At 37.9% G+C, this 12,429-nt stretch overlaps 1 protein-coding gene across 1 annotated transcript in view; it reads right to left on the reverse strand.

Annotated features, from left to right (window-relative positions):
* The window catches only part of LOC145779630 (uncharacterized), a 134,162-nt gene that overhangs the window by 16,384 nt on the left and 105,349 nt on the right, over window positions 1-12,429 (reverse strand). The window contains exons 31-36 of the mRNA XM_082591268.1: window positions 7,112-7,234; window positions 6,828-6,942; window positions 6,569-6,705; window positions 6,193-6,315; window positions 5,752-5,874; window positions 4,840-5,018 (exon numbers count right to left, since the gene is read on the reverse strand). Of these exons, the coding sequence (XP_082447394.1) occupies window positions 4,840-5,018; window positions 5,752-5,874; window positions 6,193-6,315; window positions 6,569-6,705; window positions 6,828-6,942; window positions 7,112-7,234 (800 nt within the window). The remainder of the gene's footprint in view (window positions 1-4,839; window positions 5,019-5,751; window positions 5,875-6,192; window positions 6,316-6,568; window positions 6,706-6,827; window positions 6,943-7,111; window positions 7,235-12,429) is intronic.

Genomic DNA, 12,429 nt, shown 5'->3' on the forward strand with positions numbered 1-12,429 from the left:
CATTGTATTTCTCTTTATAGACCTGCCCTGAGCTGTTGCGTCATTTTTTAATGAAATTCGGTTAATTTGGTAGGAAAAAGTGACGTCTTTTATTTGAATTTACGTCACTGACGAAGTTTGTAGTTATGTAACCACAAATAAAAATGGGAAATTTTCAGCAAAATGAAAATTTTCAAAAGCTGTGAGGAAGCTGAAGGAATAGTTCAAAAGACTTCAATTTTTTTTTAGGTTATTTAGATATGTCTAAACAATATTGTAACTACCTAACCTAAAAATATTTTTGAAAACAATTGCGTTTTTGACCCCATTTTTCGATTTTTGGGCCCCATGAGGAGACTGAAGACAATTTGTTACGAATCTCAAATGTTGTCATGATTGTTTTCTCATTCATTGGCACCATTTCCCCACTACCCCGAGAGAATTTTAAAAAAAAGTTCAAAAACGAGCCACCCTAGTGAAGAACTTTCTGTTCCTGTTTTTGAAGGGTTGCCACAATTGGATTTACTTCCTGACAGCGAAGACGAGCAAGCTTCCACTAACAGCGATTGCACCCTTGCTGAAAGAGAATTTCCTCCTGCTATTTAACTCGTCAACTTCTTTCTCAGGGAGAACTCAATGACTTGGCGAGGGGTTTAAATTTATCAAAGGAATCTTCTGAGTTACTGGCTTCAAGACTAAAAGAAAAAAATATGTTGGAACCAGGTACTGTAATCACTTTTTATCCGAAACGCTATGTCGAATTTTTGCCCTTTTTTTCTCAGGAAAATGATGCAGCATACTGTTCCGATGAATACAATCCTCAAGATTGGGGACTTTTTAAAAAGGCATCTAATTACAAATAGCTCGTGTTTAACTTACTCAAAAGACTCCAGGGTATTGGTGTTAACATGAGCATCAAGCTTCATTTTCTGCACAATCATCTAGACTACTTTCCTGATAATCTTGGCGATTTGAGTGACGAGCAAGGAGAGCGATTTCACCAAGACATTAGTGAGATAGAAGTCAGATATCAAGGAAGATGGGATGCTACCATGCTAGCTGACTATTGCTGGTCTATTAAACTCAATGATGCTTTTGCAGTTCACTCTCGTAGGTCTCTTAAGCGCAAGTTTATGGCAGACACTTAAGCAAGGTGAAGAATAAGGAGAAGCTACCGTACATGTGAATCCTATGTTTGTGTGTACGTTTTTAATTTCTTCGTTGGCTTCCTGAAATTGATTTTTGTCTTTTGACATTATATTTGACTCGTGAATAGATTTCACATGAGCAATTTTACATAAGTGAACTCATGCAGTGGAATCACTGTAACTAGAAAACTAGACCTGATAGACAAAACTGATTGCATTTTCTAAATCAGCAACAACAAATTAGCGAAACACAGTTGAAATATTTTTGGCACCACAATTTTTTTTTTTTTTTTGTCTAGTGTTATCGGTCAGTAATCGTCGAAGCAACACAATAGATTTACGCAATAAAATATTTCCATCATTCCAAAATAAAAATGTAGCCTGCCGTCCAAGCTATGCATATTGATTGTGACATTGCAATACATTGATTTAAAAAAAAAATCGATTAAACAAGTCAACTCTTTTGAATACCTTCGATCGTTCACTACGAATGATGCTAAATGCAAAGCGAAACAGGCTTTCCAAAACACTGCATACATCCTTCGAAACAAAAATTTACAATTCGCAACAAGGAAGCGTGTGTTAACGTGGTATATCTTTTCTATTTTGCTGTATGGATGTAAAACCTAGACGTTAACCCATATCATCCTGAAGTGTTATTTTTTTTCGATATCTTGTTTGCACCTTAGTTTTAGGGCAAGTTGAACAGATTCGGCCGAAATTTTGCACACTTTTGTGTTTGACCGGAAATAAGGCCAGTTTTATGTGCGTCAGTTTAAACTGACGCTAGGAAGATATAGTTGCAAAATTTCACGGATTTTTGTTTTCTGCGTGACACGATATTCATCAAAATGCAAATGTATTAGAAAGAATATGAAGTCAAAAATCAAACACATTACACTGGAAGTCAATGTTAATTTGCAACAAATCTAAGCTATCCAAGCACCAGTTCATGTTCAATGACTATTCAAAATGGTAGGCTTTGAAGCATTGCGGATGAAGAGAAACATTGCAAATTTCGCTGTAAAATAAAGATGTTCTAGTGCATCCTCGTTTTGCACAGCGACGCTGTTTCCCCTTCACTATCCAATGGTCACCAGACCTTTGTTTCACATGCTTTCGAGGAGTTGCTCGTGCTCCAGGACATAGGGTAAGAGGAAGTTCCTTCCTATGAAGGTGATACGCTTCCACACAATTGCTCTTCTAAAGCCAAGTGCATCCATCCGATTCTCTCCACTGTCCAACTTGCGAAGCCGGTATAAGTGAAACTCATTGTTAACTGCGATATCAATACAAAAACAGAACAGAGGCCACCACCATTTCTTGCTTCTTAAATTGATCATGTAGCATAATATGTTTTGATCCATCCGATCAACTCCACCCATGTATGGATCAATTGTATACCACAACAACATTTGGCTGGGGAATAGTTATACTCTTTTTCTCTTTCTGACTGTAGCGCTTTGCTGTAGGGATTCTTTTCCTACAAACGTTGAAAGAACATTCACAACTTTGTTGTCTTTCCACCGAACTGCTGCAATATTGGATGACGTTTGAACAGCAACGTCTGCTGCACCTCTTTCTAGCTTGTTGACTTCTTCAACAGTTTTTAACGGAGGGTTTTCCATTCGACAGGTTCTTGCAGTCCTGTTCCAGCAATTGAATTTTCTTTGAGGTGACGTAGTAGTCCTGAAGATGTGAAAAAATTATCCATTGCAATATGATAATTTGATCCAGACTGAGGAAGCAAATACTGTGATAAGTGGGCAACCACTGCAGCACCAAGACCTAAGTCAATGTCTGCATATACATTCAGCTGCGAATCTTTTCCTGAATAGGGTCGAAATTGGATGCAGTAGCCCAAAGGATTGGCAAGGACCAATAGCTTGTATCCAAATTTAATTGGTTTTACATGAATATACTGCTTGGCTCCATGTCTGCCGAGTATGGGACCATGGATTCATCCACACTGTAGGATGAACCAGCAGTTTACAGAACTGCTACCGGTAGGCCTGCTGTTCAATTGGTTATAATAATATTAGCTTGCCAGGCCTATCAGCTAGCAAGAACAAATAGCATAGTGGTATTGGAAACCTACTCATAGAAAAACCAGGGCATGTCTGTCATCATTAGGCCTATCTGACAGCTGATCAGTTTGTTTTGGCACAGGTGCTATTACCATTTACCAGTATCACATTCAATACCAGCATGACTAGATCATACCTAGCCTGCTAGTTACTTACTGAAGTCATTATACTTTGCTACTTCAGGCTCATAATCAACTTAAATCTGATACTGAACAGGTGTAAACAGGGCCGTAGCCAGACGGCAGAGCAAGGGGGCCAACTTTTTTAGGGGGGGGAGCAAAATATTTGATGGGCAAAATCATTATAATTGTAGCTGTTGCTCGAGAATGTTGGGATTTTGCCAGGGGGGGCGATGCCCCCCTGGCCCCCGGCTGGCTACGGGTCTGGTGTAGGGTCATTTAAAAACACAACTGAACTAATTTAAAACCGACAGTTTGAAGAAATCCAGGTTTGCTTCAACAGCACAAAACTGCTATTTACATTGAAAAAAGCATTCATATCTCCCTAGCGTCAGTTTAAACTGACGGAAGCAGATCGGTTGTCAGGAGTCAGTCAAACAACCTTTTGCTGCAACTGCAACTTATTTTGACTGCTGAAGAACCAATTTACCGCGGAAACAATTTTAGAAATTTTTGATTGTCAAATGCGCCCACTAGTGGAAAATATATTTAAAAAAAAAGAAAAAATGATTTTTTAGTTATTTTTATTAATAAAATTATATTATGCAATGTCAAAAATATTTCAAAGCGTTTTTTGTGTAGATAGTTCTCTCTTGGGCCGCTGGAAACGGTATTTTGACCTATATGATGTTTTATGTATGAGTGACGTTACTTTTTCTAGCGTCAGTTTAAACTGACGCTAGGAAGATATGGGTTAAGAAAAGAAACACAGAGATTATGCTATACTGACTGCATAGTCAACTACATAATTGCATAATCCTCACTGACTTCAATACCATTCGACATAGCACATGACTAGGGAACTGTGTTCCGAAAGCTAGTGCAATTACCACAACGAACTCGCAGCATCAGGCTAAAACAGGTCATTGAAATCTACATTGTGAAGTAAGCAACGATCATGCTGCTAAAAGCGAAACTCTATCAATTACAAACACAGATATATTTAAAGGCCACTAAAATGTAGTTCTTTCTAAGAATGTAACGAATATCATACATCAGCCACAAAACAAATGGACATGCACTAACTCAAACCAATCAAACTAGAACCTACTTGAAAAACATCATCAAGCGACAAATAAGTTTTTTTTTGGTCATGGCACGAGGAAAGAACAATTAGAACACACTGCTTTTTGTGAAAAGATCAAAGGAAAACGAGCTCGTAGAAAACATCGCCTTGCTTTTCTCAATAACCTCAATGATCATCACCTTCCAACCGCAACAATTTTTAGTAAAGTCAAATAGCAGGATAACTGCAAAGAACTGTGCATGAACGCCTATGCCTCAAACAGGCATTGTACACAAAGAAGTACACAAGTTATCTGAAATCATTTCAACATTATGTTTTAATTCATCCAAGTAGTAGTTATCAAAACAATTATACCAGTATAATAACGACTATTACTTCTCACATTGTGACTACAACTGCTGCACCACACTTCCACTTACCTTTACCAAATCACAACATTCCTCAACGTTGATAGAAGTGAACTCAAGTGAGACCTGTTTTCCTAGTCTAGCTTGCAGAGTCCATGTGCAAGCTAAGTTATCTGCATAATGTCCAGGCCAGCCAGGAGAGTTTAGAGGCTGCTTTGCAGACTTAGCTATTGCGGTAAAGCCACAAGGAGCTGAAATTAAGATTAAATATCTGAGAAACCGTATATTCCATGAAAATACGTAACCACGGTTGTGTTGTAGAAATCATTCATAATTTAATTGCTACAATATGATCTAATATGAAACCATCAATAATTCTTCAATATTTTCTATGATAGCTTTTTATGTTTTATTTAAAAATTAGATTAGTGCTTGCGGAGTTTAACAGATTTGAAAGTGTTGCATCAGATTTTAAGTTCTTACCAAATTATAACTCGAAAACACATAACTTGAAACGTTTAATTGTACAGCACAATTTAGAACTTTCAATAGGTTTACCAATCCTGTTATGACATATAGACGTGATTTATCTTTAGGTTCAAATCTTATCTTTCTACTGCATTAGGCTCAATAAATTTGAACTGATAATGATAACCATGATAATCATGATAAACAAAGTAAATGTGCAACCAAATCTCGTGTAAGCTACAGAGCAAGTTTCTCTTTCCATGCAAATTTTAATCGACAGTGCCTTAGCTCAGGTAATAGTTTGGTTTTTGATCAACAACAACAGTGCCTCACCGATTTTGAATTTACAACCATTGCCATAGAAAACGACGCGGTGCAATTACGTTTTAAGTTGGCGTCGGCTTGAAGTAAATAAGCACAAACTTGGTCAGGTTTGTGTTTAATCAATCTACTTCACAAAATAAGGAAGAACATACAGTTTTTGATAATTTGTCAATGCTTAGCTTAAATTTTTACCTGAACAGGAGAAGCCGTCACCGTGGTAACCATCATTGCAGTCGCAGGTATAAGATCCAAATTTGTTAGTGCAAGAAGCAAACTCATTACACAAGTGTGTTCCCAAATTGCACTCATCGTCGTCTGAAACAGAAGAAAAAACGGTATTTGTAAAACACAGAATTTTATCACGTCACTTTCACAGCTCATACTTGAAGTAGAACTATTGCTGGTTTTAATTTCCACCAAAAATGAGCTGAATACACCAAACACGCGCATTAAAACCCGGCACGACACCTAGTGATTTCCCTTCCTCAAAGTACAATCCGCTAATCATGCTATTTTTTTTTTTGCATCAGTGAAATCATCATCACATGTGAAATCATCACAGAAAACACGCAAATGTGCTTCGCACTACGTGATTTGAACTTACGTTTAAGACATAGCCTAGCACTGTCTTACCGTAACACATGAAACCGTCTCCGTTGAAGCCACTGATACAAAAGCATTCGTATCCTCCTTCCATGTTGTTACAGTCAGCATTGACGTGGCAATTATGCTTTGACATTTCACATTCATCTTCGTCTGCAAAAACGAAAGAATAGACTCAGTGCAATAGAATTCGCAAATTTCTACAGGGTTAAACTCTACTCCTGGGCATTGGATCAAAACCAGAAAAACAGAACCAAAAAAAAACAGAACCAGATCAAAACCAAAAAATCTTTTCCAGCAAATACATTATTCTATTTACATTCAATACGATCGAAGTTGAAACTATAAAAAAGAACGTTTTTTGCCAATTGTGCAAAAATATATTTTCTTCTGTGCATTGACTCACCGACGCAGATCATCTGTCCCAGTGATACCCAATAGCCAGGATTGCAGTTGCACGTGTAAGAACCTCTTGTGTTGTGGCATTTTCCGTTCATGCAAATGTGAGGATTCATCGCGCATTCGTCAATATCTTCACAGAACCTTAAAAAATAATGAAATATTCAGCATGTTGTTGTTACGAGTTATGACACCGCACGCTACTAAACATAAACTACTCAGCGCATTATTTATAAGCGTTGCTCTGTTTTACAAACACCACTTACTGCAAGTCGGTGGTTGACATGAAACCGTCAAAACAAACGCATCTGAATGCACCATTTGTGTTTTCGCATCGTCCTCCGTTGCAGCGATTCATTTGCTCTATACATTCGTCGCGGTCTATTTACACACATAAACAAAGTTACATAAACGATTAGCTAATGTTGATTGCTGCTGCACGTAGCCTACGAAACAAATTAGCACATACATTTAGTCGGTTAGTTTAGAATTTAGTGGAATCTCTATTTCAGTTACCAAAAAACAAAAATAACCGATAAAAACAGCTTACCGGCACATGTGTGTCCATCAAAGAAAAGAACGTACCCTTCGTCACAACTACACTTATAGGAACCGATGGTGTTGGTGCAACCCATGTGACAACCGCCGTTGTTTGTTGCGCATTCATCGATGTCTGTGCGAACAATCAAGCAATAGAGTAAACTGGAAAGCAACCTCAAACATGGTATATGTCGCAAGCAATATCGTTCCTGTTGAGGTCTCGGACTTGCTACAAGATTTTATACAAAGAAACAGGCCTTACTTTTTAACGCTTTATAAAATATATATTATGAGATACGGTTATGTGTAGTAATTGAACCTATGATATGTTAAAGAATAACTTTCTTTAACATATCATAGGACATTACCACAAGTTAACTAAACGAACAAAAAAGTTTAGTTAAAAGTTTAGAAAGCTGTTATTTTGTTATTTTTACAAAGCTGTTATTTTGACGACCCTTCTGTATGCGTGTGAGGCCTCGACACTTTATAAGAGACACGAAAGGCAGATGAACCACTTCCACCTTTCCTGCCTCCGAAAACTTCTCAAGATTCGATGGCAGGACAAAGTCCCAGACACCGAAGTTCTCAGTAAAGCAAACATGCCCAGCACTCTTACCCTAGTAAAAAAGGCACAAATAAGATGGGCAGGCCACGTCCACCGGATGCCGAACCATCGCATTCCTAAACAACTGCTCTACGGAGAACTGACTAACGGCAAACGTCATGTAGGTGGTCAAAGAAAACGCTTTAAGGACACTTTAAAAGCTTCCATGAAAGAATTCGCCATCGACGTAGATTCCTGGGAAGACTTAGCCGCAGAACGACCAACATGGCGCAGTCTTATTTATAAAGGCGCAGAATCAGCTGAGAAACACCGTACGCTATATGCTGTCAAAAAACGAGAACATCGCAAGGCCCGAGCCTCAAACAACCCTGGTCCTAGCCAACCATCATTCCAATGTCCATCCTGCAGTAGAAGCTTCACCGCACAGATAGGCCTCATCAACCATCTCCGCACTCATGTAGCCTACACTGACCAAAGCCCACATTAAAAAAAAAGCTTGATCTCAGTCTCATTGGCCATCTTCGGAAAACGAAGGGCGAACATCATCAGTCTTACCTTGGCAACAGTGGCTCCGAGAGGGGGGGGGAAGTCGGGCCAGTTTCCCCCCTAGCAAAACATTGTAAAGGAAAAACGTGTAGTTTTTTGTTTTTGCACTTTTGAGGGGGGCCTATTTTTAGTAGCCTACTAAAGTAAAAATGTAGCCTACCAACTAAATAATCAACATTTTTTTAAATGAAGTGCGTAGTTCCAAGTATTTCTCAGTCATTGTAAACGTCACTCTCGATGCTTCTCATCAAGAACAAATCATTTTCGTGTTAACGTAGGCGATGTTGAACAGCTTCAAGACGTAAACTCTGAAGCTGAAATGATTTTTGTATCACTGAACGGTTTCGATTGTATTGATAGTTTCAACTTGAAAACTGGAAAACTTGAAAACTTGAAAACTATTTTTGCTTGACAACAGAACCTTAACTTCAAAATCTGCGTTGGCCAGGCATAGGATGTTGTATCCAACATAAGTTATCTGGGAAAGTTAAAGGTATCAGTCCAAGCACGATTAAAAAAAGTAAATCGTATATTTTTTGTTTATGGATGATCATCATCATCAGTCATCATCTCGTCCTGCAGCAGATTGCGCATCAACATGAGTTATTTGCTTCCAAGAGTGGCGATTTTGAGCCAGCTCGCCCAGTGTCGCCAAATTGAGTCCGGTCCATGATTGGTTGTTGTCTTGCCATCGTTTTGGTTGTCTGCCACGTTTTCTTTTTCCTTTTACTTTTCCTTCTGTGCAAACTTTGCTGATTTCGAATTGTGATCTTTTAGTGTGGCCCAACAGTTTTAAAACTTTTGATTTTATTATTGCTGCAATTGGATGTAATTTTGTCATAGTTAAAAGATCTTCTGTTTTGTGTGGTCAAGTAGTCTTTTATTGGTCATGCTTCTCATGATGTGATTTTGGAAGGTAGTGAGTTTTTTCTTTATTTGAGTTTTTTGTTTATGGATGTTGTTGCTTAAATCTAGTTGGAATTCATAATGTTGCCTACAGACAGCGTTGTTCAAATGTCTTATCAATTTTGGAGTAATTGATTATCTGTAAGCTTGTGGCATCTTTAAAGTTATAGCCCAGTCAGAGGAAAAATTCTGAAAAATCTAAAGAAAGCTGTCCTATCATCTTGCAAAGAAAATTGACTTCGAGAGGGTAATCAAGGCGTGGTGCAGTCAAACCCAATGCTTTATATTACCCTTTTACAATTGAAGCTCTAAAGACGTTTCTTAAATGCATCAAGTGGGAACCAACAAGAGCTTGATCGGAAGCTGAGTCAATGCTAAAGTAGGCTACAACTAGCAGTTTTAAATTTGTGACTGCTTTGCATTATGTGGATTACGGTCCTAAACAAGATTCACTGATGAATTTAATGAAATTAAAGGAAGATGTAATCTAAGTAAGAGAAAGCTGAGAAGAGTAGGCTACTACTCGCAAGCTGAAGGTGCAGTGGCAATTTTAAATTTCAAAGAAAATGATTTTCTTTTCCTGAGGACAGAACGCTTTTATAAGTCCACTTAACTAGCTGAATCATTCGAAGTAAATGTATTCTACCGTAGGCTACATTGCAAAGGATTCGATAGTTGTTTGAATTGACAAATGTATCAACAAACTCAAACATATCGTCGATGAGTTTGAAGTTCCATGAAAATTTCATCGTATGTCTGTTGTGCAGTTTGCGGGCATGTGGGACAAATTTAAACCATTTGTAGGCTAAAACAATGACATTTTTCAAGACATTTTGGATGAGTTGGTACTTTTGACAGAAAGCCACACAGCAAACTTCAGCTGCAAACCAGAACGAACCATTTCATAATCTCTACACAAGGAATCATTGATTTCAACTTTCGAAAGGTTTTTTCAAATAATTTTGTTATGGTTTTTTTTGTGTTCCGGTAGGTACCTCCAACGGTTGCGCTTTGAGAACGTGGTTTTAGCAATTACTGAAATTTGTAAAGAATTGTTTGCGCTCCAGTAGGCCTATGAACCGATTGAAAACCCTAACAATACATGTTGTGCATCAATTCAGACGTCGCAAAATTTTATCATTTGATGCTGTGATCCGTAACTCTGCATTGCAAAAAGTCCAGAAAGGGTTGAATTAAATCAGGGATGTCCAAAGTTCGGCCCGCAGGCCAACTCCGGCCCACGAGACGTTTTTGTATGGCCCGCGCCTGTTGTTGTACAATGTGTTATTTTTGGCCTGCAGACACACAAAAATCATATAAATTCAACTTGAAGTTTTCAGAAAAATTATTGTGGCTGTTGGCCCGCGAACACTTGTTATCAAATCTGGCTAGCGTGGGAAAAAGTTTGGACACTCCTGAATTAAATGCTTGGTTAAACTATTTTCGTTGCCTGTAGGCCTATTGTGTGTTTACAAAGCTTTCAAGACAAAATAGTTTGCCTCAATGGCATTTTTTGCTGCAATTGTAATCCAGTGATTATGTTGATGATTTTTACATTGAACGAAGTTCTTTTCATGCTGAGAAAGTAGGCTAATTTCAGCTTAACACGAACATGCAACGCAAGATACAAATTAGTTGAATATTTGCTAAAAAATATTATGAGGCCCATTTTTCGTATTGTTTCCCGACCAGTGCTGACTTCTCTCGGAGGCCCTGCTTGGCAATCCTGAGCATCCGGAGTGGCGCTGTATCCAGCATCGCACAAACACATGTAACGCCTTCACATCTTCCATGTTTTCACATCTTCCATTTGGAGCACAAACGTCAGGACGAAGGGCGCACTCATCAACATCTAATTAAAAACAATTTGCTTAACCCTTAGAAGATTGGGCTCTTGGAGTCTTGCTCAGTTTGGGGGAGGGGGGGGCGGTCGATTCTTCTTATGCTTTAGGAGTGATATCTCTCTTATTTGTTAAGGTGCGGTTTCAAATTTGGGATTCACTTTGTAAAATTATTCACGCTGAGCATATTCGAAAATTAAAACTATGTAAATTTTAGAACTGCTCATATACGTTGAAATGTTGAGGTGACTTATGACTTTTGGGTTATTTCGCGATTAAAGCAATTGTAGCGTGAGTTTACACTTAATTTTTTGTAGAGTAATGAAGAACATGCATTGCAATGTTGTAATTAAATTTTTTTTACATAATCTCAATTTGAATCTATACTTTTCATGCAAAATAATAACTTTTCCCACGCTCAAACCTCCCTGGCTCAAACATAATTATTTTTTCATTCTATTTGAATACAAGGTACATAGTTGCACATAAGTATTGTTTAACTGAAACCTAATCTGAAGGGCTTAGAGCAAAAACGAGATATGTCAAAAAACCCACTTTTGAGAAAATGAACGTTAAAGTATATCGTTGTACCCTGCTCTTTTCTTGGCATTATACCAAATTTCACGGTTATGTGTCAGTCCCTAATGGTTGTTGAAGTGTGCCAGTACAGTTTATTGTTCTTTGAAAATAAGTTGCGTGTCTTTATTTTGTGCAGGAAATGACATACCACCTTTTTGCACAACAATTTCTTCAAATGAAAGGAGATATGTCACACTCAAGATCAGGATTTCAAGAACAAAGCAATGAGACAATTTATTTCTTGCTTAAGCTGTTTTAAAAAAGTTCGTTTAAGTTGTTTGGATCTTGTACGGCCATCCTATTCTTCAAGTTTTTCTGCGGCACGTTGTACGAGACGCTGGTAAAACCAGTGATATTGGTGAGGAACAAAAGGCATTTGCTTCTGGGTATATGCAAACGTTTTGCTGGAAGTTCCACGTGAGTAGTTTTGGTGCAACCTAAGGGAATCAATGTTGAAATCAACAATTTTTCTTTTATGCTTAATATCCAAACCTTTCCATTCTTCATCCTCAAAATCGTTTTTATAGCAAGTTGTGCCGAATTCCTTGATAAACATCACACTAACTTTCTGAATGGAGAACTCTTCCTTACAGGTATTCTTGCTCCTTTTAGGTAGTCCAAGTTGTTCAGGCAGCAGTTTAAAGTTATAAAAACTGTTTGCCATGTCATAGACACAGAATTTGTTTTGATGTTTTGTGTCCCGTATGACAGTTCTATAGTGCTCTGGCGAGTACATGTCATAATATGCTGATGTTTTCTTAGTTGCTTCTCAATGAGACCAAAATCTCTGTCGCAGTCCATGTAGCAATGCCCAACAATCGGAAATTTATGAAAAACTTTTTCTAATCTCCTCGTTTGAACAAGAAAGTCCCAGAAAGCCATCATATA

The sequence above is a fragment of the Aplidium turbinatum genome, chromosome 1 (assembly GCF_918807975.1).
Source record: "Aplidium turbinatum chromosome 1, kaAplTurb1.1, whole genome shotgun sequence".
Taxonomy (NCBI): Eukaryota; Metazoa; Chordata; class Ascidiacea; order Aplousobranchia; family Polyclinidae; genus Aplidium; species Aplidium turbinatum.